Source organism: Phocoena phocoena, chromosome 6, assembly GCF_963924675.1.
Source record: "Phocoena phocoena chromosome 6, mPhoPho1.1, whole genome shotgun sequence".
Taxonomy (NCBI): domain Eukaryota; kingdom Metazoa; phylum Chordata; class Mammalia; order Artiodactyla; family Phocoenidae; genus Phocoena; species Phocoena phocoena.
This window is the reverse complement of record NC_089224.1, coordinates 78,471,916-78,499,898: the sequence shown is the minus strand read 5'-3', so window position 1 is coordinate 78,499,898 and position 27,983 is coordinate 78,471,916. Positions and strand designations below refer to the sequence as shown.

The 27,983-nt window shown below is 45.3% G+C and overlaps 2 protein-coding genes across 2 annotated transcripts in view; both read right to left on the bottom strand.

Moving 5' to 3' along the window:
* LOC136125082 (phospholipid-transporting ATPase FetA-like) overlaps positions 1-3,793 on the bottom strand; it is a 107,519-nt gene extending 103,726 nt beyond the window's left edge. Inside the window, exon 1 of the mRNA XM_065879910.1 lies at positions 3,719-3,793. Within this exon, the coding sequence (XP_065735982.1) occupies positions 3,719-3,793 (75 nt within the window). The remainder of the gene's footprint in view (positions 1-3,718) is intronic.
* Positions 3,794-5,362: 1,569 nt separating this feature from the next.
* Positions 5,363-27,983, bottom strand: part of LOC136124255 (protein unc-13 homolog B-like) — a 52,898-nt gene continuing 30,277 nt past the window's right edge. The window contains exons 12-32 of the mRNA XM_065878801.1: positions 26,770-26,920; positions 25,269-25,337; positions 23,754-23,843; positions 23,264-23,392; positions 17,717-17,844; positions 16,989-17,074; positions 12,620-12,746; positions 12,390-12,486; positions 12,027-12,170; positions 11,628-11,705; positions 11,080-11,157; positions 10,750-10,838; positions 10,358-10,510; positions 10,109-10,232; positions 9,942-9,998; positions 9,679-9,759; positions 8,613-8,760; positions 7,056-7,112; positions 6,153-6,245; positions 5,813-5,972; positions 5,363-5,648 (exon numbers count right to left, since the gene is read on the bottom strand). Coding sequence (XP_065734873.1) covers positions 5,363-5,648; positions 5,813-5,972; positions 6,153-6,245; positions 7,056-7,112; positions 8,613-8,760; positions 9,679-9,759; positions 9,942-9,998; positions 10,109-10,232; positions 10,358-10,510; positions 10,750-10,838; positions 11,080-11,157; positions 11,628-11,705; positions 12,027-12,170; positions 12,390-12,486; positions 12,620-12,746; positions 16,989-17,074; positions 17,717-17,844; positions 23,264-23,392; positions 23,754-23,843; positions 25,269-25,337; positions 26,770-26,920 — 2,425 coding nt within the window. The remainder of the gene's footprint in view (positions 5,649-5,812; positions 5,973-6,152; positions 6,246-7,055; positions 7,113-8,612; positions 8,761-9,678; positions 9,760-9,941; positions 9,999-10,108; positions 10,233-10,357; positions 10,511-10,749; positions 10,839-11,079; positions 11,158-11,627; positions 11,706-12,026; positions 12,171-12,389; positions 12,487-12,619; positions 12,747-16,988; positions 17,075-17,716; positions 17,845-23,263; positions 23,393-23,753; positions 23,844-25,268; positions 25,338-26,769; positions 26,921-27,983) is intronic.

Sequence of the window (27,983 nt, the reverse complement as noted above, 5' to 3'; positions counted from 1 at the left end):
AGTTATCTTTTTGCTTAAAAACCTACCATTGCCTTCAGGATAAAGTCTAAATTTCTCTTCATGATCTGGCCTCTGCTTACTTCTCTAGTCTTATCTCTCAACATCCTCCTACACAAAGCCAAATGTCCAGTGACATAAGCTACCTGCAATTCCCAGCTCATCACCAACTTTTTTTTTAAGCCAAGTGCCAAGTGCACATACTACTCCAAATTCCTAGAACTTCATTTCCGTCTGTTTAGACCTGGCTAAGTTCTACAGTTAAGATTCAATTTACATCACCTTGCTCAGGAAGCCTTTCAGATGCCCCAAAGATGATGTCTTTACTATGAGCTCCCTTACTATGAGCTTCTATGTTCACTTGTATCTTAACATTTATACTTTAAGTTGAAGTCATCTGTCTCCTTTAAAGACCACATTATCCTTGAGGGTAGGGACTATATATCAACGCACCTCCAGTACCTAAAACAGTATCCAGCATGTGGTATGTTCTAAATAAATATTTTTGAACGAAGAAGTGATGCCCTAGTGAATAATAGGAACCCTGATATCAGAAGTCACCCAACTTTCCAGTGACCTCCTACCTTACTCTGTTAAAAGCCAAAGTCATTACCATGGGCTCTGACTTCATCTCCTACTATTCTCCCCTTCATTCACTCAGTTCCAGCCACACTTTGAAACCATGACTGGAAAAATATTTCAGCCAAGGAGCCATTTAAGCATGTACAGGAAGGAAGGAACTAAAATATACTGAGCCTCCAGCATGTATCATGCCCTGTGCCAGGCACTTTCATGTGTCATATCACAGAATCCTCACAATCACTCCGGGAAAAGGCATTGCTCTATCGCCATTTCACAACTAAGGAGACTAAGTCTTACAGTAGATTTCTGAATTTGAACAGAGGGAAAACTTTATTGGAAAGAGTCCATAGTGGTAACTTTTCCTTCCCTAGATACCTTTTATGCTGGTTATTCTGTTTGCTCTGCCTCCTCCCAGCCAACTCCCTCTGCCCTGTTCTGGGAAGCTGACCTCTATGAACTACATTACCCAGACTACCTTGCCCCTGGGCTTCTTGAAGGTAGTAGCTGGAGACCAGAGGGCAAGAGGAGAAAGGTTAGGGCATTTATTTCTCTACTTCCATGCTGCCTTGTCTAAGTTCTTGCTCTTGTCAGGCAGTCCGTCTTTCAGATTGTAGTTCTAACTGGGCGCTGGTAACAACACTTCCCTTTCTTTCCCTTGAGGCGTAGGAGTGCTACTGACTCACCACTTCCGGGTTTCACCATTTCTTTCTAGTTTCTGTTAACACTGACCATACCTCTGTAAATCATCCTTTGGTTAAACTCTCTTCAATTAAATTCTTTTGAATGCACAAACATTTTCTGCAAGGACTCTGACTGATACACTAGGAAAACAATAAATGGCATGTTATTCTTCTCCTTTGTTCTTACATTCATTCCATTTCCAGTATCTACAGTCAAGTCTCCTTCCTCTCTAATCTGAATCTTCCCACACTTCCATGTCTACATGGCCTTCTATGAAGTCTCTAAATACTCTATTACCTACAGAGCGACGCTGCTGTTACCGTTATTATGCTGAATCTAGTGTGACATTAGCACGCTGTTGTCCTTGCAGTTCTAAGACTGTTCAGCTTTGTTAGTCTGACCTTCCTGGCAGGGCAATAAGCTCATTAGGGGCAGGGAACTTTAGCAATTATAATTTCCAAACAAACATATTTTAGCTTGAAAGAACCTTAGAGTTTACCTTGTCTAACCACCTTATTTTACAGATGGGAAGGTTCAGGCTCACATACGGAAAGACTCTCTCACAGCTGTACAGTGGCAGAATTAAGTTCATCATCTAGGTTCTCCCTATTACTTCACCATGCTGTGATGCTGTGCTGGGTACTTAGTAGGCACTCAACATGCTGATAACCCACTCTTAAATTCATACAAGGGTTTTTGTTTTGTTCAGTGCTAGGCTCCATGCCTAGATGAGTACCTGGCACATATTATGTGTTCAGCAAATATTTATTGATTTTGAACCCAGGACACAGCAAGACAAGTTCCTTGGAAGTTATCAGAGCTCAGAGGATCATTTGTAATAATGACAATAATCCCTTATACATGTACAGTATAGTTTTCAAAGTGTTTTCACATTTAAATAAGCCCATTTGACCCCTCTGAAGTAAACATGGCAGGAATTCATAGTCCATTTAACAGATGCAAGCAACAGCCTCTGAAAAGTTAAAAGTCAAGGTCCCCTGAGGAGTATGTAGCAGAGCTGAGACTACTGTTCATGTTTTCTGCCTCCCACTTCAATACCATCTTCACTACTCCATGTTGCTTCTTCAGCTTAGCCATTCTGCTTCAAGATATGCGAGGTTCATTCACGGAGCTAGTCCAAATAGTCACAATGACTAGGTGAGTTATATACTTATGCCGATAGAAACGATTTTGCTTTTTAAAAAATCCACTATTAAAGGTACTTCTATTCTACTTCTGATTAGATACAGCCTGCAGAATACCCCCAACTCTCGATACTACAAGGCCTGCTATTTCCCACAGAGAAGAGGGTTGTGATCTATGCGTTCTGGAGTGAAGGAGACGGCACTTTTGAGACATCACTTCTGGTACAGACCAGAGCCAGGCCCTTTTAAAACCAGCTGTTCAAAGAGAAACAACGCCTTGTTCTTGGCCTGATCCCACCAGAGAGGAGTTGGCACACGATTTCTTCAAGATCAAATGCACCAGGAAACTAACTGCAGATATTTTGATTGAATTCTCTTATAAAAAACACTTTAATACAGATTTCACCCTGGGTTTTAGCTACTAGTATGATCTCTGATCCTAATCAGGGCATCACAGAAACCAAAGATAACCTAAACATATATAACATATATCCAACCTCTATGGATTTCAGTTTCCATTAAGAGCTCAAAGTATTGGCACAGAAAATTACCAAAAGTCTTATATCAGGGATCTCAAACTCAAGTGTCTACCACATACCAGGGAAATAATGTAAAGCCCAGAATGACAAAATAAGGAGTAATGGAGTCTATAATGAACTACAGAAAACTAATTTGCTAGTTGCTTCTCAGCTCCAATCACCTGTCACTTTGTGGGAATGTCAGCTAAGAGTTAATAGTTCTTCTGATTATTTCCTCAAAAGCTAGAAATACTCATTTTTAAAACATAAAATCTGGTTTTAAAAAGTTAGCTACTGATTCAAATCTGCAAGCCTTTTGTAAGCTAGTCAGCCAGAGTTTGACTTTTCCTTATGAAGTAGGTTTCTTGCTCCATATGACAGAGGAATGAGAGCAAATGTGCCACTTTCAAGTCAAATATGGTATAGGATTCATGGCTTCCCTCTCAGACAATCTGGATAGTGCTGGAAAAGTGGACAAAACTCCCTGAGTTAATGGGAATGTACCTTAGCTGGAGGTTTTGGGGGTATCTGCTTTATGAAGTAACCAGATAAATGGATGCCCTCTGGGAGGTATTTGGGGGATAAAGATCCCCTTTGCTAGGTATCTGGGCAGGTAAGTCCTCTCTGGAGCATCTAGGAAACCCGTATACTCGAATATGGGGATGGGGAGTACTGGGAGAACAGTTTACAAGAAAGTATGAAGACGGACAGCTGTTGGGAAGTACACAGTGCTAGGAATGCGAGATAGTATGGGGGTACAGTCTCTCTTCAGTGTTGGGAGGGAAAAGGCGATACCCTCTCCTCGGGCGCCACCTTCGGGCGCCTCTTGCTCACCATCGCTCCGCAGCCACCGACTCCAGCGACCGCCATCTTAACGCACCTTTGCGCACAGGTGCCCCGGAGCCACACGATCCGGGCAGAGTAGAGCCCCGCCTCCGGCCACGCCCCTCCTCCCTAAGCCCGCCTCCAACCACGTCCCCTTTCTCAGAAATCTGCCCCCTCTCCGCCAGCGGTTTGAGGCTCCACCACTTGGGGGTGTGGCGGGTGGACAGCAGGAAGGGACCACTTGTCTAAAACCTATCATTATATAAGGAAGTCATTTCTACAGCTTTCCACACTTTAACAGAATTATCAGACCCCAAAGGCTGCTATAAGACAATTTATTACAGACTAGCCAATAATCTCTTGTAACAATGGCACATACAATAATTTAAAACAGCAAAGATTCCTAGTTTCTTATTTCATGTAATAGCCAATGGAAAATGCAGAGTCCTCAGGAAGTCCAAGAGGCTGCTACCGAGGTTATCGAAGGCCCTTCTCTGAGCAAGGGGCCTGGGAAGTCCACATGACCCTCTGGAAAAAGTTTGTCTCTGACCTCCCAGGGAGTGTTGAGGCCACCCCTTCATCCAGCTGGTACAGAGGGATCACAGTCCAAGTTCCTTCTGTAGGGTTGAAGGTCTATGAGGGGAACTGCAGCTGACCTAGATGAAGGGGAGTGAGGACAAAGGCTGGATTCTTTCTGCAAGGGGGAGGACCACCAGAAGGCAGTGGCCATAGGTGAAGAGGACTCTTTCTATATTGATTTCCACAACTTTTGGCTTTGTTCAGGGCTTTTTCACGAAGAAAATACAGTCCTCTCTCCTGGATCCTTCAACTAGCTCTCAGGTGCATACACTTAAGAGCTTCTCATGTCCTGAAGCATCACTCCTCTTCCTAAAGGAGTGAGGTAGGGGGACTCATGGGCAGGTGGCCTCTGGTGCTTGGGTTCCAAAGAAATTCTGCTCAGGGCTCTGAAGCACCATGGGAACCTGGTTCTACTCATGACAGATAATCCGGGCAAGGGATTAGCAGAGCTCATTTCTGAAAGGTTTCTGGTTCAGTTTCAATGCCTTCTACTCACTTGAGCTACTCTACACCAGTAGATTCTGCTCAAGGGACAGGCTGAATTCTATTCTGTGTGCTCCTGCCCTGGCCATACTCCAATCCAGACCACAGGGCTCAGCAATACCTGTAGACTGAAACGATTACTTACCTAATTAGGACCAAGCTCCAGGCCCTCTAAACTTGTTCTTCTAATGATTGGTATGTACGGATTTAACTGGATAAGGTGTGGTATGGAGAGGGGTAGAGAAGGGTTGTGGGAGTGGAGGAACCTCTGCCAAGAATGGCTGACACTCTCAGAAACATCTACCCCTCTGTGGAAAATCTCCCTGCCTGGTAACCCCCACAGCCCAGCTCCCAGCATCACAGGCCTGCTGGTCAGGGACTCATGACCCTTTCGGTGCAAAGCCATACTCGCATCACCCCAAACTTTTCCTTCAACGTCCTTAACGGAATGAGTCAACCTCTTGACTACGAGGACCCTAAGATACACAGTAACTCCCATTAGCCCTGACTTGTGGAACTGGTGCCATCTGGTTGGCACAGGAGCCTAGGTGCTCAGCTCCCCTCCTCCACAGAACGAGACTCCGATTTGAGCTTCACAAACTCTCGGGCCACTTCGTCATTGCTCCTCTGAGACAGAATCCGGAGAATGGTCATGCCTGTCTCATCCATGTGGATCTTCCGGCCCAAGGGGCACCAACAGGCACAGCTGCCCTTGGCTGCCACGTCCCTCAGAGGCATCACAGCCAGCCCCAGAACACGATCCTCCCGGGCAAAGCAGTAATCCTTCACACATATTTGCAACTCATAGGCTTCTGGCCCCTCTTCATTTCCCAGGAGGCTGTGAGCACAGGGTAGATGGAAGGTGGGAGACCAGAGCTGAGGGCGTCCTCAAATGAATTCACCCCAGCTGCCATCCAGCCCATCCCTTCTCTCCCCTCTCAATTCTTACCCCCCAGATCAACCCCATCCCAGAGTCCTTCAGGCCCCCATCCCATAACTTACAAGTGAAATGTCTCATTGTACTTGGGGGCCCAGTTGTTGCTTTTTGACTTGGTTGTGAACTTCCTCTTCTTATCACTTTGGTGAGGGCCAACCATGGTTACTTCCACAAAGGGCCGGAACATACCGGCTGTCTGCCACTTGAGATCATTGGCAGCCACCACTGCACAAACATGGGAAACCTGTGAGAGATTCCATCAAGCATTCCCAGTTCTTGAGCCCCGGGTGGCATTCCCCTTGGAGGAGGGCTAAGCTGAAAGGCTGGGATAAGCAGTCCCTGCCTTTGACTGATGAGGCCACGGGGCAAGAAAAGGTCTGGGGTCTGTAAGCCCATGCCACTCACCTTTCACTGTGACCTTGTGCTCCCCAGTTCCAGGATGTGTAAACAAGTCCACCTGAATAGAGACTTCTCCCACAGGATCATCCACACCGGACCCTGAGGGAGAGACGGACAGATGATTCCCCCATTGGAGAACTTTAAGACTTTAGGCCTAATTATTCCAGGTAAAACCGTAGAGTTGGGAGGCTACTATCCTACATCCTAAAGCAAGAAGTAATCACCCACAGAAGCTATGGGGAAGTAAGTAATGGGAGAAGGAAAAGAACGGGGATAAAGAATGAGACTATGTATTAAAATACAAATCAGGATGACAACATCTTAGGTGAAACCTCTTCCAGAACTGCACCTGGAATCTCTCAGGTTCCCCAAACCTCTCCCAGCCTGCAGAATTTTTCATTGAAAGTTGCTGGGAAAGGACAGTGCTGCCACCCTGTATTTTTGTCTGAGAATTATGTCCACCCCATGGTGTCTCAGCAGAACAATGCGGGTCCCATCTAGCCAAAAGCAGCTCCTTCCCACCTGTGGAGGCCCCTTCTTGGGAGGCTGCCCCGTACAGAATGACTTTTTCCTACTCAAACCTGGACCTCTCTGCAAACAGCTCCCCAGTCCCGCTGGCCAATTTTCAGCCTCCCCTCTGCAGAGGCCTCACTCTATTTTGGGAAAACACCAGTACCCTACACCCCAGATAAAACTTCTTTGTCCTTAGATGGAGGGGTGGGGGAATTCTGAGGACAGCTATTGTTAACCCTGTCTCAGACTGTATGAATACACTGCCCATCTCTGAAACTTGGGATAGAGCCTCTGAACTCTGATACCTGGTTCCCCCAGCCCCAACGTAAGCAGCTCATTCTACAGGTGACAGTGTTAGCCCATATTAGATTCACATCTGCATGGTATATAACGTACCCTTTTCCGGCTGAATGTCCTCATTAGCAGTAAACCTAATACCTTTCCCATCATGCACTGAGTGAGGACAGGCAAGTCAAGAGGTAGCAGCAGTAGGACAGAGAAAGAAGAATCAGTTAGAGGTCTAAGGAGTTAACAGCCATCCAGAGCAGCTCTACACATATTCTGAGGGAGCACAGAGATGGGGTAGGGTGGAGAGAGAGGTCAAAGAACTGGAGTCAATGCTTGAATGCTCCAAATTATACTTAACAGTTTGAAGATCAACCAAATCATGGACAGAAGCAGTAGAACATACAGAGAGAAGGTTTCTGAGACCCACAGGGCACAAAAGAGAAAGTTGTAGGCTCTAATTTCCTAGGCCCATAAATGATAAAGCAGTGCGTAGAAAACGTACACTCACAGTTGCATCCTCCCTGCAGTTGCCACCCCTGCCTGCTGTTACTTCAGGTGTGCCCATTCGAGCCTCTCCTCATCTTTATATCTAGCTTAAAGCTCAATGTTTCCAAAAGGCCTTTTGGATTAACTCCTATCCTCCCTGATGTTACAGGCCTTTACATGTACTCAGCTCTGTGAAAGATCCCCGTCTCCTTGAGCAAGGATCATAACTTCTTTTGCTCTGTCTTCTTCTCACTCTGGACTTGAAATAAGAACATACAGGGAAAACGGAGCAGTATTGCAGGTCCTTTGTATTTTTCACCTTCCATCAACTCTATTCTAACTGCTTAGATCCCTCTTCCCCTCTGGGTCAGCTCTGTGCTCCAGATCCACAGCTCAGTAAGGCCTAAGCCTTCCCACTCCCGCCTCCACCAGGTTCACTCCTCCAGGCAGCATGCCCAGGTTTCCCTGGAAGGAGCAACAACAACTGTGCCTTGAAGGTCCTTTCCAGGAGGACCTTCCCAGGGTGAGGGTCAGAATTTCAGTCTGAGCCATGTCTAGGCAGATGTGTTTTGTTATGAATGGGCCTGCCTGGAGGCAGGGAGGGGTTCTGAGAACTGGAAGTCACTGGGAGAAAATCAGCTGCCTGGGTTCCCTGTGCACTAGCATCACCCATGAGGCCAGAGTCTCAGCTCTGCAGAGCCCCATTATCCACACCCTCCCTTCAATTGCTCCCGTGGTTTGCCTCTCTTAGTCTTCTCCTCACCCACACTGGAGAATCTGGAAAGTCTTTTGCTTTCTCTCCCCTGGACAGCTTCCAACTTAGGCTCCCAAAGCTATGAGTCTTCATGAGTGTCTCAACCACTCATTCTCAAGGCTTCCTCACAGATTTTTCCTACCCAACAGGGTATACTCCTTGAGCTCAACACACATGCCCTGGCCAGATGATGTCTGGGAAAAGAAAGCTCAGGCGCATTTCCCAGGTCTCTGTGGTTCTCCTATCTGGTTTGAGTGTGGGTTGGGGGTAAGTACTGGGATCCATCAAGAAATCCTGGTGTCTGAGTTTGAAGGGCTTTCTGAAGAAGTACTTGGATCCTCCCTGAGGGCTACAGGATACTGACTCCCTAGGGACAGAGATGCATCAGGGAGGGGAGGTGGGGACCCAAAGCCCTTAGGTCTTACCCTGGGCAATCTGTGAGCGCACAAAGGTCTTGATGAGTGTGTCTGTGGTCTGTGTGTACAGAGACAGGGCATAGCGTAGGGACTGCAGATCTGGGCTCTTCTCCAGGAATGTTTTCTTCAGCCCATTGCCTCCTGCATGAAAGTATTGCTGAAAGACAAGAATAACTGCTAACTGCTACTGCCTCATCCCCTTACAGAGAGGCAGCTCTCCAACAGTGTAACTCAGAGAAATGACATCTGAGCAGAGGCTCAGCGAAGATGCTGGAAGAGGATGGTGAGCCATTCAATAAACAGCAATATCAGGAATACCACACAGAGCCAGAGCCATAGTCTCTCAGGTGAAGAGTATTATTTGAATATCTGGCAGGAGTGGTAAGGGATGGCCACGTTTCTGGACATGATGCTTGAAGGATGAATCTATCTGGACAAAGATATGTGACAGAAGCATTTCAGGAAGAGAGTAGTCAGAAGTGTTGCTTTACCCCTGCGAATGCTTAGAGCACTTTATACCTATGGCATACCTCTCCGAAGTGCCCTAAATCACAGCCCACACGTACCTGCCTTATTTATCACTTTACCAGGTTATAAGTATCTTGATGCTAGGAACTATATCTGATTCTCTCTGCATCCTTCATAGTGTATAGTGCCCAGAACACATGTTGCCTGGTTGAATAAATGAATGTGTAATAGGAAAAAAAATCCTTCGAAACCCCAAACGATCTTAAACATAAGTGAAGAGGTCAGCCAGATGTCGGGTAGTAGGATCTGGAAGATTAATTCCCAGTGGGAAATATTCATGAATGACAATGAGGTACAAAGTGAACTAAACTGTCCGCAGAACCCAAGAATAATGTTCTAGGTCTGTGGCGATTCACCCGAGACCACACAGGAGGTGCCTTTTTGGTTGGTCCCCAGCAGGAATACGGAATAGCAGAGAAAGATATGGACACAAAAATCACTCTCTTCTGGATGTGGGGTGGCAAGAGCCCGAGGGACACCTAATCTGGCAGAATGGAATGCCAGGACCAAGTGGTAGTGATTGTCTGGAGGAGGGGGAGGTCTCCACCTTGATGGTGTCCAGGGCGAGGTCAAGGACAGCACACTGCTTTGGAGTGAGACTCCGGGTTTCTTCTCGTGCCATGTGGTCCTAGAACCCCAGAGAAAGCAACAGCATCAGGACAGCTTATGGCTGTCATCAAAGTCTTTCCCCCACCTGTCAGCCACAGCTACATGTTCCTCTCCTTCCCCTCTGCTTCAGTCTTCAAAGCTCAAATTTCCTTCCTTCCAAGCAACCCCCAGCCTCAGAAGGACCCCACACATCCAGAGTACCTTGAGTTTGGAAAGGTGGCTCAGCTCCTTGGCAGCAGTGAAGATCAACTGGGTGCCCTGGGCAGAGAGCGAATCAGTCAAAAGCAGAGAACTCCAAACTCAATCAGGAAGCATGGAGCAGGTTTAGGGAGACACAGCAGGACGAAGTGGAAGGGAGGTGTCCTTACCGTCTGGTCAGTAAGTGGGGGCAGAACAATCATCCTCTCCATTGTATTCATTACCACCCGCCAGAGCTCCTTCAGTACCCGCTTCAGGACCGTCTTCTCACACACAGTGGCAAAAAGTGTGAGGCTGCAGGACCAGGCAACAGGTAAGGATGGGGTAAGTGCTTGAGAGCTCCCCCTCCCTGAGAGGCTCCTCTGTGACTGCTTCTACCCTGTTCATCCCTAAAGGACAGTCCTCAGTGCTGTACTCACTTGCCATCCAGGAAGTCCATGAGGGGCCGGAGCACACCATCTGCATCTTGAGTCACTGAGGCCCGGGCGCTGGGGGATGCATTCCCTGGGCCCCGCACCTGGCCCAGGATGTCGGCCATTTGTTGAACACACTCATCAATCCGCACCTGGAAACTACACATGTGCCCACAGTGCAGCCCTCCCTGCCCCAAATGCACACTGTCCCTAAAGCAGCACCAGCTATTTGGTCCCACTCCAGCATACTCATGGTGTAGCTCCAACAGGGACAGCCAGCAGGAAGAGGGGGAAGATCCACATATGTGCAGCTGGATGGATGAGTGTGGGGCAGGGGATCTGGGACTGGCCAGGCACCACACCTGGCTCTGAGGGCTGTGTGTTCTGGGGCCACCGACCTGTTTCCAAACACCATGCTGAGCTCATCCAGAACCGTATTCAGTTTCACCTGCAGCTCCTTCAGACTGTCTGCAGCTTCAGGGTCCAACTGTATCCACAGGAGGCAGGCTTGGCTAAGCTGGTTCTCTTATGCCTTCCTCCCTTCCTGTGCCCCCACTCCTCCCTCCTAGGGCCTCTACCCCAATGCCTACTCAAATCTCTCAGCTCAAACCACTCCAGACCCCAAGCTAAACTCCTGGTCTATACCCAGTCAGGAGAGGGTGGAGTTCTGTGGCCAGGGAGCTCAGGAACAAAGGGAAAGTACAGCAACCCCAAACCTTAAGACTTACCTCCTTGCCTCCCATGGCCTCAAACATTTTCTCCAGCTGGACCCTCAGTTGCTGCATGTTGTTCATCAGGATGCAAGGCTTTGGGGACAGAGGGAGGTGTTGAGTTTGGCTCCATTCAGCACAGGACTCATCAGGCTAGAGCCCCTCCCTGTCTCACATTACTCCAAAAGCCACAGGGAATTTACAACACATATTACATGTGTCTCTCCCTAAGCACTGAGATCTAGAACCAATGCAGACAGCTCTCCTTGAATGAAGACTAGAAGCAAACGTTTCTGCTTTTAAGCTGGGTGGGGAGCCCCAGGTGTTCATGGGATTACCCTTTATAACTCTCTGAATGTATTAAAAAGAAAGAAAGAAAGACTAAGCAAAGGCCTAGCTCAGTAGAGAATAAACTACCAAATGGAGGCACAAAGGAACTCCTCATCAGGTTCTTATTATTTTGTGGCATAATCTCAAGCACAGCCCTGCTGGGAATCACAAGTCAGGAGAATCACCCCACCCTTAGCTCTGAGGAGAGCTTCAAAAGCAAAAAGCCTAACCCTCACCATTTTCTCCTTTGTGCAATAAGCTGGGAAGTTCTTTGATAAGATGTCTGCATATTCCATCAGCACCTTCCCGATGGTCTGAGAAAAGAGGAGAAAAGGAAAGGAGAGGGAACCCTTAGCTCTACCCACAGGGATCTTACCTGAGGTTGTACTTCTCATCCCAGAACAGTAACAACAGGTATGCAAAGGGGAATGTCAAAGTAAGGCACAAATCTCCCTCTCAACCCCAGAACAGCACTGAAACAAACCCACCTGTCTGCCCCAGACTCAAGTAAAGGAGAATGGGGTAATGCCAGGCTTAACCCAAAGGCCATCACAAAGAGGGGTTGAGCTCAGGCCTGTGGCTAGGCTGTGATGTGATGGAGGTAAGGGGGGGGGGGTAGGGAAGGTCATGGTCACCTTAGCAAATCTCCTCATGTAGTGGGCAAGGATGTTGGGGTCTGGGCATTCCAACTTCCGGATGATCTCAAAGCTCTGATTGAGCTGTGTGAAGACGTCCACCACAGAGCAGGAAAAGAGTGCGTGCTCTGATGTCTGCTGGAACTAAGGAAGGCCACACACAGGGTCATCTTCAGCTGCTACCTTTTCCCAAGTCTGTAAGGTTCTAAAGGGCTCTCTGCCCAGCAGGGGTGGCTCAGCGGCCCTCGACAGCCCTCCTTACGGACTCCACAAGCCATCCTGGTTGAGCCCAGGAACTTCTGCTGATAGCTAATTGCTGGGAGACCTGGCCTGACCCCTGTGAAGCCCAAGCCCCCGACTTACCCCATCCTTCTTATCTCGTTCCAAGGCCCCACGCAGAAATTCCAGGGACACATCCTCATTCTCATCCAGCCACTGTAGGACAAACTGCTCAAACCACCTGCAGCCAGGCAGGAAAATTGGGGGTTGGAGCTAGTGATTGGCATATACCATGTACCTGACTGTAAGGATACTGGCCTTGTCCAATCCCTAAGCGCCCCTCTTCCCTCTGCAGCCCCCACATGATGACTCACGCTGGGTACTCAGGCACCTGCCCCTGGAGGGCAGGCAGATCCCGCATGTATTCATTGTGGAGCCACTTCACCTTGAAGTGCAGGTTCATGTAGTCAGCACTCTTACACAGCCGGTCTTTCTCATGCTCTAGTGGTAGGGAGGAAGGCTGGGTCAGGTCCTGGCAGTAGAGGCCATGGTTCCTGAGCTTTCCCAAAGCAGCAGATCTAGTCAGGTGGCTCTATCAAATGTCTGAGAACAAGGGTGACTCCCAAGCACCTCCTCACAGCCACCTCCCTCTAACAGTGGGTACTCTGCTAAAAGCCTGGCCCAAATCTTTCTTTAGAGACTAAGCCAGACACCCAGATAAGGCCCACAGTCTTCCTGTGCTGGCTTTTGGAAGTGCAAGTGAGGTACTGGCCTCTGGTGAAGGAGAGGAGAAAAGGATGTAGGTGCTAAGGCTGATTAGTGGGGAAACTGCCCAGGACTGGAGAGACATGACGGTTTTCCAGGGCTTTTCTAATCCTGGTACCTGAGCCATTTCCTCAGATGGATTTAAATGAGATGAGCAGTCGTATATGACATAAATGGGTCACTGACAACCACACAGACACAGGGAAAACCAAAATGGGCCTGAGCTGACAGAACGAGCAGTTGAGCAGCCATGGTGTAACAGAATCTTGAAGTAAACTGAAGGGTCCCAGAGCAGAGCTGGGACACTGAAAAATGAACTCTCAAAGAAGTATGCAAACAAGTCAGTTTGGAAACACAGCCAGATGAAAGGGCCATCCTGCTACAGAAAATGGCATGCCTATGGACTTGAAAGGTTATATAGCTGAATCTGCAGAGCCTTCTGGGAAATCTAGGATAAAGATCACCCACAGCTTGCCCAGAGAGTCTGGCACTGGCCACACCCACAGGCTTTCTTCATTTACTCCCTTTAGAGATGAAGCATTAGTTTGAACAATAAAAGCCAAATGTGTGCTTACATATAACAATGGTGAAAGCAAGCAAACTGGGGAGAGTACTGAGCAACAGAGAAGGGAAGATCATTGTCCTTGGAACTCTACTGCTCAACTCAGAGGTGCCATGGGTGATGCTCCTCCATGTCAAGGCAGAAGAGCCAGTCTGGGGCAGCCGGCCCTTGTGAATTAGTACAGCAGACACTCAAGGAGGAAACGGGAACCCGGGATTCAGCCTCAAAAGGCTCCCTTGTTCCAGGAATTTCATCTCCTGGCATTGTAGGCAGCACCATCTCAACCCAAAGTTGCATTTGCAGTCTCTTCTATGAAGCAGTGAGCAAGAGAAGAGGAAACAGCAGTAAGACTAGAGGTAAAGGGACAACAACCAAAAGTTCTTACCACCCAGAAAGAGGACTTTTCGTATACGAATGACAGTGGATGCTTGTGACAGAGCAGAGACACCAATGAGCAATAAAGAAAGTGAAAAAATCAGGGACATCAGAGAGACTCTCTCAGGGCTTGCCCCTTCGCTCCCACCCTGCTGTCCTTAAACCAGGCCAAGAACCTAGAAACGTGAAAAGGTACCAGCAGAAGGGCCCTTCCTCCTTCCTGTTCAACAACCCAGTAGAAGTGAAGCAATGCTGCTCCATCACTCCAGAGCTCCCTAACCGCTTTCTTCTAGGGACCTTCAAGTTACTGTATTTACAGAGAATTCTCACTTCCTCTGTCAATCCATCATCTGTACTCTGGTCCAAAACCCCAATTTCTAATTAACTTCTGTGGTACAAAAACACTGGGCACACTTTAAACTATTCTAATAGTAAGACTCCCATGGAGTCATGCTCCAGTAGTCGCTTGAGGTTGCTGACGGTGGGGTGTGGTGATCAGGGCTTGGTTAACCTGTCAAAAGGGGCAGAAGGGTATCTAAACCTTCTCCTGCCCGTGACTGCCACAATCCTCCCTCCATTCATCTTTCATCCTTGGAGAGTTCTTTCAACCTCATGATTTCAACTTTCCAGCTTGCTGATATCTCCCTGGTTCTGGTAATGTCTATACAAGGATTTGATGGAACATTTCACTTTGCCTGGGTTTAACTCCAGTCACCACCTTTTGCCATTTTAACATCTCCAGCTGAAGCTGGAGTATACACACTAATCTTACCCTCTTGTTCAATGCTGAGCATCATCCTCCAGTCTTCCTTCTTCCTCTTTATTCACATCCAATTAACTCACCAATCGCTGTTGATTTCATCTCCAAAACTCCTCCGGAATTTATCCATTTCTTTCTAGTTACACTTTTACCTGTCTAGGTCTCATCACCACCTTCGCTAACATGCATTACCACAATAATCTCCAAGCTGGTCTTTCCTCCTCCAACCTATTCTCCATACTGTAGCCAGAGTGAGTGGCCTTTCTATATTAAAAATCTAGTTACGTTAATCCCTTTCTTAACATGGGATTGTTGTTCAGTGCCTCTCAACTGCCCCAGGGTAGAGTCCAAAATCCTAAACATGGCTTAAAACCTCCTGTATGATCTAGCTCTGTCCTACTTCTCTATCTTCACCTCTCCTCTCTTCCCCTACACTCTAAAGTGCTAGTCACACTGAACTACTGCTTCCAGTTCCCCAAGCATGCCAGCTCTGTCTAGACCCCAGGTCTCTGAACATACTGTATCCTCTGCCTAAAATGCCTGTCTCTCCCTTCCCTGTCACTAATGCCCTCCCTCCCCACCAGCTAAGTTTTATCATCCTTCAGGTGTCAGTTTGTACATCACCTCCTCCAGAAAGCCTTCCCAGGTGCTCCTCCCAGGTCCAGGTTACATGGGTCTCCTCTCAGCACCCTATGCTTATTCCTTTAGTAGCACTTTAAAACTTTGAATTGTAACTGCCAGTTTATAGGTCTGTTGTCTTGACTGATCTGGGAGCTTCTCAAGGGCTGGGGCTATGCCTCATTCATCTCAACTAGCACAGTGCGTGGCCCAAAGAAAATACTCAATATGCCTGGTGAATGGGGTGGGGATTTACTGCAAAGGGGCATGAAGAAACTTTCTGTTTATATTTTAATTGGGACAGTAGTTACACAGGTGTACTTATTTGTCAAAACTCATCAAATTGTACTCTTAAAGTGTTTTTATTTTATTGTATGTATATTACACCTCAATAAAGTTGACTTTAAAAATACTGGGTGAGTGATAGCGTTTTCACAGTTGGAGTCAACACTATCCTTTTATTAAACAGGTCTCCCTTTCTCTTGCCCTCCACCATTCTGACAATCACTAAGCCCTGTTACAACTTCCTTCCAATGTCTATCAAATCGCATTCTTCCTCTAATTCCTCTGCTCTAATCCCAGCCCCATCCGCTCAGCCCTAAATGATTACACTATCTGTACTCTGCTTCCAGTCTCTCCCTGTTCCATCTGCCCCTGTTCTCCATTGAGGTAAAATCTTATAAAAATACTACTTTGTTAACATTGCATCTCTGCTCATCAGCCTTTAATAAATGCCAGGCAGTATGCTAAGTATGTCACATACATCTCAGTTACTTCATTAGCTCAATGAAATAGATGCTATCATCACTCCCATTTTATAGATGAGAAAATGGGAGCTCACAAAAGTTAAGTAGCTCAGTCTAAGAACACACTGTTGAGTAGGTGGTTAAACTGAGATTTGAAACCAGGTCAACATTAGTTCTTTCTCTTGAAGCAGTTCAAACCTTTTGTGTTTGTTTCAAACATATATATGTTTATTTATATATAAACATATATATGTTTTAACATATATAAACAGACAGGAAATGCAGCTAAATAAGTGAGCACAGATGGGTATAAATGGGAAGGTCTGATACAGGTAGGGAGTGATATCTTTGTGGACCAAAGTGGGAAATGAATAAAAGAATAAGCTGAATGAACAAGATGAGTACTAATTGGTCTGTGACCCTGTTCTATAGGAGAAGTGAGGGAAGAAGTATCTTTCTGGCTTTGTCACACCAATCCAGAACAACTTTCAAGGAAAGTCAGGCCAGGCAGTCTACAGCATGAGAAAATAATCCTTACCTATCTATGTATTTAAGGTTCTGAGATTCTGTAAAACTGTAACGGTAAGTTTCATAAGACCATTCTCTAGCGAGTGGGCCACTTGAGAACACCCAGCATGGGAAGGGTTGATCTCTGGGCTGGGCAAGTTTTAAATAGGCACTTGCTCTAAAGCTGGAAGGAGGAACCTACATCCACACAGCAATTTCCATTATTCCTTTGGCTGAAGCTTTGCCTACCCAGCGCTTCCTGAGGCCTATCACCCACCATGCCTAAAATCACTCTAGTTTCTCACTGTATTATTCACCCAGAATTTGTAGTTGTCTGGGAGAAGAAAGGGACGGCAAACAAGGTGCTTGGACTAGGGGTCTGCAGCCCATTGCCTTGGGCACACCCTTACCCTCCAGTGCATATTTCATGTCTTGGGCAAAGAGTTGCCACATCACTTCTGCGCTGACTTTTCCCACATTCAACTCCTGAGGAAACCTGGATGATGGAAGAAGCCACAGTCAGAGAACATGGCAAGAGCCATTTGATTTGATTGCTTCCAAGGCTAACATGCCTAGTTCTTGGAGGTCAGATCGAAGAGAGGAGAAGCCTAGGAAACAGGGCTACTAGGCTCAAACTGCAGAAAAGGGACCCAGGGGCCAGTGGTAGGACAAGTGGGGGCAGAGGATCCCCTCAGGCAAGGGGGCCCTAGGGGAGATGATGCCTAGAAGGCAGGGAATTGTGGCCAAGAGGAGAAGTGTTGAGGTTGGAAGACAGGCCCAGGCTAAATAAGCAGGAGGAGAAAGGGCAAGGAGGTAGGTATAGGAAGGCCCACTTTATTCATAGCAGACAGACACATACACACATGCTCTCTGGATCCCCTGGGACTCCTATGGCAGCCATTCCCAGAGGTCTCTCACTCAAGGGAGGTTGGCTCAGTCTGGGCAGGGCCCCCCATTATGTTTCCACACCTGTCTCCAGAAACAGTTACCCAGACAGATACAAGGGACAGAGGGACAGATGGACGAACAGGAGGAAGAGGTGGCACTGCAAACACATAGAGATAGGAAAGAAAGAGGCTGTTAGACAGATGGACAAACAAACCACTAAACAGATAGGGCCAAGTGAGGTGATACTTACTGGTTCAAAACGAGTGTGTAGGAATTCTTATCTTCCTCTATGATTGACACAACAAGCGTGATGAGTTTGGGCCAGAAATCCAGGTTCCTAATGCTGGGCCCTTGTTCCTCTGGAGGTAGCTCCTGATTCTTGTTCCCAAGGAGATGGTGATAGACAGTGAGAGTCAGAGTAGAATATGGAGAGTCTTCCTGTCTCTCTTCCCCACTCCATGCCCCTTCCTTGAGAATCAGGGACCCTTCGTCTCCTACAGCCTGTCTTCCACAAGACCACACCTGTTCTAGCAGAGGGGTGACCACTGGGAGGTCTTTGGACATGAAGAGTCTGTCCTTGAGAACTTCTCTCCCCAGCTCCAGGGCACTGTTCTGACAAGTTCGGTCAGGCATAAAGATGCCTGTCCCCCTTCCTCCTTCTCCCAGTACCTATGGATATAGTGACTTCTTGGCTGAAGTATGCAGCCCCTCCAGTCTAAGTAGGTCTAGTTCCATGTGACCCCCACTGGAAGTCCTTCTCTTCTAGTGATGGCCCTCCTCTAATATCACCCCCTGCCCCACCACACACATGTACATCTCAACTCTGAAAAGCTCCTTCAAGTTCTGCAGGAGCTACGTAACAGACCTAGCATGCAGGTTGGCCCAGCCTTCAGTGAAGCAAAACTTCCCTTAACTTCCCTGAATGTTATTAGGGGGAAGAATTGCATCTAGAAAGTTATTTGCTTAGCTGGAAAAGAAAAGACCGTGGAGAGCCAAGAATACTCAATGGGGAAAGGATAGTCTCTTCAATAAATGGTAATGGGAAAACTGGATATTCACAGGGAAAAGAATGAAATTGGACCCCTATCTCAAACCACCACAAAAATTAACTCAGAATGGATTAAGGACTTAAATGTAAGACCTGAAACCATAAAACTCCTAGAAAAAAACATAGGGAAAAAGCTCATTGATATTGGTCTTGGCAATGATTTTTTGGATATGACAACAAAAGCAAAAATCAGTAAGTGGGACTACATCAAACTAAAAGGTTTCTACACAGCAAAAGAAACAATCAACAAAATAAAAAGACTACCTACAGAATGGTGGAAAATATTTGTAAACTATGTATCTGAAAAGGGGTTAATTTCCAAAATATTAACATATAAGGAACTCATACAACTCAATAGCAAAAAAAAATTTGATTAAAAAATGGGCAGAGGACTTAGACATTTATCCAAAGGAAATATACAAATGCCCAACAAGTATATGGAGAGATGTTTAACATCACCAATCATCAGGGAAATGCAAATCAATACCCCAATGAGATAACATACCTGTTAGAATAGCTATTATCAAAAAGAGAAGAGAGGGACTTCTCTGGTGGCACAGTGGTTAAGAATCCTCCTGCCAATGCAGGGGACATGGATTTGAGCCCTGGTCCAGGAAGATCCCACGTGCCATGAAGCAACTAAGCCCGTGTGCCACAACTACTGAGCCTGCACTCTAGAGCTCGTGAGCCACAACTACTGATCCCTCATGACACAACTACTGAAGCCTGTGCGCCTAGAGCCCATGCTCCACAACAAGAGAAGCCACTGCAATGAGAAGCCCGCGCACCACAACGAAGAGCAGCCCCCACTTGCTGCAACTAGAGAAAGCCCGCGTGCAGCAACGAAGACCCAACGCAGCCAAAGATAAATAAATAAATTAATTTTTGTAGAAAAGAAGAGATAAATGCTGGCGAGGATGTAGAGAAAAGGGATCCCTGGTGCACTGTTGGTGCGAATATAAGTTGGTATAGCTACTACCAAGAACACTACGGAGGTTCCTCAAAAACTTAAAAATATCACTACCATATGATCAAGCAATCCCACGTCTAGGTATATATCCAAAGGAAATGAAACCACTATCCTGAAGAGATGCCTGTACTCCCATGTTCATTGCTGCATTATTCACAATAGACGAGACATGTAAATGACCTAAGCGTTCGTTGATAGAGGAATGGGGAAAGAAAATGTGGCACATAGATACAGTGAAATATTATTCAGTCATAAAAAAGAAGGAAACCCCACCATTTGTGACAACACGGATGAACCTGAAGGGCATTATGCTAAGTGAAATAAGTCAGACAGCGAAAGACATATACTATATGATCTCACTTACATGTGGAATCTGAAAATATCAAACTCATAGAAACAGAGAGGAGAAGGTTGTTGCCAGAGGCTGAGGGGGTGCAGGAAATGGGGAGATGTTGGTCAAAGGGTACAAACTTTCAATTACAAGATGAATTAAGTTCCAGGAATCACAGGTACAGCATGATGACTATAGGTAACAATATATACTGTACTGTATACTTGAAAGATGCTATGAGAATAAAGCTTTAATGTTCTTACCATAACAGAAACAAAATGGTATTTATGTGAGTGAAGGATGTGTTAACTAACCTTATTGTAGTAGATGTTTCACAATATACACGTGTATCAAATCAACACATTGTATGCCTTAAACTTACACAATATTATATAACAATTATATCTCAATAAAGCTGGGAAAAAAGAAAGAAAAGGCCTTGGCTGGGAAGAAACAAAGGAATACAATAGTGGATGGCAAATCCCAGATAGGACAAGTAAAGGTCACCACTGAAAGACTGGAATGGACATTATTTCCCACTGAGATAAGAGCAAAATTGGAATTGCCCAGGAGCACAGGAATAGGGCTTCTACGTAGGATGCCATATATCATCACAAATCTCCACAGTCCTTAATAAACCTGCATTACCAGGAAATTACTAGAAACCAGGACAGAATCCACATTTGGTTGATTCTGCCTCCTTAATATCACTGAAATACATCTTTTCCTTTTACTTGGCTCAGGCTCTTATCATTCAAGGATCTCCTAACTGGTCTTTGATCGTCAATCCAATCCTTCTACCACTCAGTTGTCAGTGATCTTTCTGGAAGGAATCTCATAGTGTTTACTCATCCACCCTTCAAAAAAGGTCCAGCTCCATAGCTTGAAATAAAGGTCCTTCCGAATACAGCCTCTCTCTCAACCTCATACCTAACCACTCCCTTCTGTTGCAGCCATCACCACACCACTACCACCAATTATTTGGTGCTTACTATATGCCAGGGACTCTGCTAAGAACTCTGCATGAATTATCTCATTTAATCCTCATAACAACTCCATTGGGTAGAAATTATTATCACCTTCATTTTACAGATGAGGAGACTGAAGGACAGTGAGGTTCCATGACTTGACCAAGGTCATGTAGCTATAAACAGCAGAACCAAGATTTGACCCCAGACAGCTGAACTCTAAAGCCTGACACTGTAACTGGCATAATTAAATTGCTTATACTCCTTCGAATTAATAAACTCATTTACAATTCTGTGTCTCCAAACATTCCGTTTCCTCTATACGGTATCCCCCTCCACCCCAGCCCCTTTCTTTAGCTAATTCATACTCATTGCTCAAAATTTATGTTGAGCTCTACCTTTTCCGAGAAGTATTCCCTGACACCCCTGGTCTGGTTAGATGCCTCTCTCTGGGCTCCCAGAGCACCCTCTGTGAACCTCTCATATAGATGTAACAAACAACTACAACTACAATAAAATATAGTAAAAATAAAACAACAAAAACCAATAAATGTAGTAACTTGCCCCCACCTTCACCAAACAATGAGCTCCCCCAAAGCAGAAATGTGTCTTAATCATCTTTACATCCCTAGTGCTCGACCTGTTAAAAGAATGGATAGATGAATGAGCCACTGAATGAGCTACTGAAGGTCAGCAGAGGGAAATAAAAGATACCAAGGGTTTACTTCAGTACAAATAATGAATAATGAGAAAATGAGAGTGAGAGAAAGTAAAAAACAGCAAAATACAAAGGCTAAAGAAAGTCCCTGAATGGTTTGTAAGGTCTCTTTCAAAGTCCAGGTTCATCTCATGCTAGGGAATAGAGACCAAATATTCAGACAGACCGCTGCATACTTGAAAGATAAAAGCTGAGAACAGTGTCTTTCCCCTACCAGAGAGAATCCACAGATGGATGACAGAGCCTCAAGTGTGGCAAGCTAAACAAAGACCCCAGGAAAACCTCCCATGGACTTCAGAACCAGTGGGAGGTTTTACAGGCCTAAAAAGGAGAAAGTTGTGGGACTTGCCTGGTAACGCAGTGGTTAAGAAGCCGCCTGCCAATGCAGAGGACACAGGTTCGAGCCCTGGTCTGGTAAGATCCCACATGCCACGGAGCAATAAAGCCCGTGTGCCACAACTACTGAGCCTGTGCTCTAGAGCCTGTGAGCCACAACTACTGAGCCTGAGCCACAACTACTGAGCCCGTGAGTCACAATTACTGAAGCCCGCGTGCCTAGAGCCCATGCTCCGCAACAAGAGAAGCCATCACAATGAGAAGCCCGCACACCACAACGAAGACCCAACGCAGCCAAAAACAAATAAAGGAGGAAGTTGTAAAGATAGTACCTGAACAAAAAGCAAATTTGACAATGCAAAGGGGGAGTATGAACAAGATTTTAGTCTTTACTAAGGCGCTCCTGGGAAGAATTACAAATTGGATGTCTTCACCAAAGGGTAAATGTCCCAGAGATTTAGGTTGTCCTCCCATCATTTGCTATCCAAATCCTACTGCCTTTCAAGGTCTATCTCAAATACCCTTGTTTTATGTAGCTTTTCCCAATATCTCATCAAGAGTGACTTCTTCCTCCTTCAAATTTATCTTTCAAGTCCCTTCTAACAGACTTTGGTTGGAGTTATACATATGCTTCTGTGACTGTGAACTAACTGAAGGAGCACTATGCTTCCTCAGAGCTGGCCTAGAACAAACATTCAACACTTATTTGTTGGACTGAAGGGAATCTACTCTACAAATGTGTGCTCAGCAAGACATTCCTAAAATATCAACTGTAACTGAGTAATTAGACCCAGAAGGAAGTCCTGGCTTTGAAATAAGACAAAAAAGGATACCACTGGAAGGATTTAGAAAAACATACAAAGTCACCAGGTACTGAGTTAAGATGCCAGCCTAAACCAGATGAAGTAGCTCAGCCTCCCAGAAGGACAGGGTTAGCCTTGATAGTCAGCTAATGAGTATGTCTCAGAAGACCATGCAGTGCAGAGAAAAGTGGTCAGAGGGAAAAGTTAAACATCCACAAGCCAGTAGCTTAGATCTCAGGGGAAGGGAGCCTGGAACATAGAGGGGTTCACATGAGTCAGAATAAAATTAACCTTGGGGGAAACCAAAGACTCTGGGAAGGACTAAGAATTCACCTACTCACCCCCTGAACTGTGCTCAAATGTAGGTCACTTTTCTTCAATACCAAAGTAAAACTTATTGTTGCCACTTCTGTTCAACTCAGTTATGTCACATCTTGTCCAGTGATTCCTGTCCATCCACAAATGTCTCACGTGGTCTAGATGGTCCCCACTCCACAATTCACTCACTCTCTAGAACATCAAGGACTTTATCCTGAGCTCCCTTCCACCAGGACCACAGCAAAGGGAAGCTGAGGCTCCAAGAATGACTGACAGTTGGCCCCACCTGATCCCGAACCTCTTACCAGCTGGTACTGGCGGCTGTACAAGTCATGGCAGTTGTTGAAGATATACTCATATGTTGAATTCAAACAGGCTTTCACACAATCCTTTACCACCTGGCTGGCTCTTGGAGGGCTCTGCAGTTCTTGCACCTGCCAATTAATAAAAAATTGGAGTTATACATATGCTTATGTGACTGTGAGAGTCCTGCTCACCTGAGTGGTCTCTCCTCCTAGAACTGCCCCCAAATTATTCCAGATTCCTTCATCCCTCTGTAGGTCCCTGGACCTTGCCCTGGGATGAAATTGTCAGGACAGCTGATGGGGAGAACTGCCTAGCCCAACCTCCTTGACCCATGGTCTTCTTAGAAGTAACTCAGGAACAGATACATGGAAATGTGGGCTTAAAGGTGATAAATCCTATAGCCTTTGACTATGCCCAGTGATTCTTATTCTCCATGACCCTGTGGCCAGGTCCCCAGCCTAGCACTGCCCAGCCCAGTTCATCTCTTACCTTCATTCTGAAGAAAGTAATGCTGGTCAGCAAATCCACTGTGGACTTTAAGTCCTGAAGTCGCTCAGGGCTCCCAGCAGGGAAATTATTCTATTGCCAATCAAGCAAATGTAAGAAAGGAACAGAAGAATATGAAAGCCTTCCCTGCCAAAAGCAATGAAATCAGAAGCTTCCCTAAGTGCTACCCATTGGGATCTTCCCTAGTTGAGAGAAACAAAAAAGCTGTAAGACCACAGGTCTCCCTCTCTTTTCCACAGACACAGGGCCTTGCCAAAAGCAGGGGTTAATAATCCCCAGCCCAGAAAGCAACACATCCTACCCCCAACCCTACTTCTACTTCCCATGCAATGTGTGAGCATTTGCACAAATGAACATACACACACACACACACACACACACACACACACACACACACACATTTTTCTTGGGTGAAGATTCTTACACCCAAACAGTGAGTTCTTCAAAAGTTACAATCTAACTGCATATCCTGGAATATAAGTGGAGCCATGCTACAGACCAGACTGGGATCCAAGACATGTACTTTCTGTATAGTGGATCCCAGTTACTCCACCATTCTGGAGCCAGCAGATGGCAAAGCTCTGAGCAGAACTGCTCTTGGAGTGAGTTCCTTAGGATCTTTCCACCATGCCTCACTTCATTCTCCTTGGCAGGAGTTTTAGGAGGAAGCTGCCAAAGAAAGCTTAGGGATGATGCTGTGCCACTCTCCATTTTAAGGGTTGTTTTTTAAAACCTTCAAATGGCTACTTATATGCCAGATACAAGATATACAGTCAACTCTCCATTATTCGTGCAAAGGGAGAGCACTGAAAGTGCAGATAATTAAAATCTCACTTCTTTTTGACTCTGAGATTGTTTTTATACTTACTTTTTAATGTGGATATATTGCCTGTTCTGGAAATTCACAACACTTTAAAGCAAGTAATGAAGTCATTCTAAGAAGGCCTAACTTAGAAAGAATGGAAAAACTGCCCATTTCCCTGTCCTGTCCTAGGCACCCACCTTCCTACTACATCTATTTCCTCCCTTCATTCTAGAAATGGACATGACATCTGCTACAAATTACTTGCCCAAGCCAAGATACTCTCTCTCCCCTTAGCCAGATTCTCACACCTCTCCTGGAAAATGAGGAGAATATGGAAAGATGCAATAAGGAAATATAATTATCTAATTTTTAAAGGGGCCTTTCTGGAAGAGATTATCCTTAGGAAACTCCTTGATGAATATGTCATCAGAGAGTTTGGTAGAGTGACATGAGTGGGGTTAGAAAGCCAACTATCTATAAAAAGCAGCCACACCTGCTACTATTTACACACTGCATGGTCCTTGGAGTTTGAAGAACCACAGGTGTCAGTGACGTTGGCCGTATATGTGGATGTGATGACAAAGACCAATTTTCTTTGCCTTCCATCTTTATAGTCATGATTGGTCCACAGTCTCTCTAGACTGATCTTGATACTACCCTTTGTCCCACCCCACAGCCATGTCTTCACTCACCCTGTATGTAGAGAGGTCAATCCTCAGTGAGTTGTGCAGTTGGTCCAGTAGTTTTACAAATCTCTCTTTCTGAGGGTGATAAACAAATAATGAGGAACAGAAATAATCTATTTCCAAGCTCTCTAGACTGTAGCAAAAAAAGAACCATCTCTGGGTGAGAGGGAGACACTGAGCTGGGGACATACCCTGTCCCATATTTGCCCATGAGAACAACAAACCATGCAAAAGAGAAATGGGATAGGTCTTTCCTGTTCCATCTCTTAGCACTTAAACTGGGGAATCTTCTCACACTGGCAAGAGGAAAGCAAGTCTCTGGGAGGGGAAACAGCTTTCTATACAAATCAAGAAGAGATGACCAGTGCATCTCCATCCCTTTGGGACTCTAACTCATCTTAGTCAGATAAAAGGAAACTCTAAACACATTCTCCAACTTGTTCCTGTGTCTGTGGTGTCCTAACTTATCTTGGAATAGCTCTTAACAGTTAAACAGACACAGCCTAGCAGTGACGACAGGAGAGAGAAATAGTGATGCATCTGGAAGGTGATCAGGGAGACACAAGGGGATTTCTCTTTAAACCACATTCTATATCATTTCCCTTAGTTTATACTTTTTAAATGTTAAAATAAATAACAAATACTATTTAATAGCTTATTTTTATAGAAAAGGTATAATTAAATGTGGAATCATGTTCCTGTAAGCTGTTGGTGCAGCACTCCTAGAACTCACATATTGATAATATTATATATAGCATTAGATATTAGTTAAGTCAATACATAATGTGGAGAGACAGAATGGAACAGATATTTGACTGGCTTAATCAATGATACTAATTCATCTACAGAAAGACTATCAACAACATCAAAAAAGTGGTCAGTACCAAGAAAAAGGGCTCAGAGACCCAGTAGATTTGGGAGTATCAGTAATTTTATCCCTAAAGAGGTAATATTTGTGGTGAGTCTGATATATACCATCCAGTTTACACTGAACTTATGTCAGGTGACATTATGAACAATGATTCAACTTCACAAGTACCTTAACAACAGGAAAGGGCATACCCTGGATCAGGAAAACTGTCCAGACACTAGAAAAGGGACAGGCTCAGGTGTGCAACTGGTATTCTTGCTTAGACATCAGTCTCATATGAACTTAAGTGGTATGAATCCATCACAGAGAGACTGAATAATATTAAGAAGGTTGCTTTGTGAACCTGCAGGACTGAGGAACATGGTGATTCAACCAAGTTGTTGGCCCAGAGAGGTTCTCCCTGAGCACTGGTAGTGCCACAGCCCACAAACCACAGTGGTGCTATTTCACCTTTTCTCACTTATCCATGTCTGAGGAGAGTCTACTAGTATAGTCTAACTACCCATAAGGAAATAAGTTCATTATCCAGGTGGCAACTATCTGAATTTCAGGCATATCAGCTCTGCAGTACTGACTAAAAAATCAAACTTTGTTAACTGATAACAATCAGGTTACATGTTTTTACGTCACACTCACCCCAAAGTTGGAGGCTGCAAAACGATCAGACGCAGAGACATTGGTGGAGGCGGTTGTGTGGGCATAGTAGGCATTGATGTTGGCCAGTAAGGTGCTCATCACTGCTGGCACACCAGGACACATGTACTTGGATGACAAACATGCAAAGTGCCTGAAAAACAGCACCTTCAGCCTCAAAGGCTCTTCAGGGTTTGCAGCAAAGGTCAAGTAATCAAAAGATCTCACTCATGTGTATGAAGCTTCCGATCACCTTGGCATACAAGGATTTTCATAATTTACTCACTCAAATATACATCAATGAACGTGTACTATGTGCCACGCCTGGCACTAAGGGCCAGAATCCAAAGAGGTGACATTCTGGCAGAGAAAGCAGGTGTTAGAAAGTAAGTCAATAACCGAAGGCATGCTATGCAAAAATTCTGTGGACACACACAGGAAGATCACCTAAATTAGAATGGCTGGGGGCTAGAAGGGATTAGAAAAAGGATTCCCAAAGAAGAGATGGTTGAAACAAGTCTTAAAGGATTAGTAAGAATCAATCAAATGCAGAAGTGTGCAGGCAAAGGGAAACTGTATTGCAAAAACAAATATACTTATGGAGAGTCATTCATTTGGAAAACCTCACTCATGGCTACTGTTCAGGTGTTTGATAAAGGAATACTACGAAATGCAAGAGGAGAAGTAGACAGAGAACAGATAACAAAGGAGTTTATCCTAGATGCTATAGTAAGTTTTTAAACAAAGGCATACTGTGATCAGATTAGTCTTTCAGAAAGGTCACTTTGAAGGTAAAAATTAGAAACGAAAACTTGGAGAGAGATAAGACTAAGAGAGAAAGACCAATTGAAGAGTTACTGCAATCACTCAGAAAAGAAGCAATGAAGCACTAAATGGAACAGAGAAATGGTTAAGGGCACAGACCCTAGAGCCAGACTTTGGGTTTGAGTCTCAGCTCCAGCACTCAGTGACCTTGGATAAATTACTTCAACTTCTTCATGCTTCAGTCTTTTTATCTATAAAATGGGAATAATAATGATATGGGTATTAAATGAGTTAACATTCATAAATTACTTAGACCAGTGCCTGGCACATAAGGAAATGGTACATAGGAGTTGTTGTTGTTGCTGTTATTATTATTATTACTGAGCTATAGCAATACTGATAGATTAAAAACATATTTAGGAGTAGAATCTAGAGGTTTTAGAGACTGATTG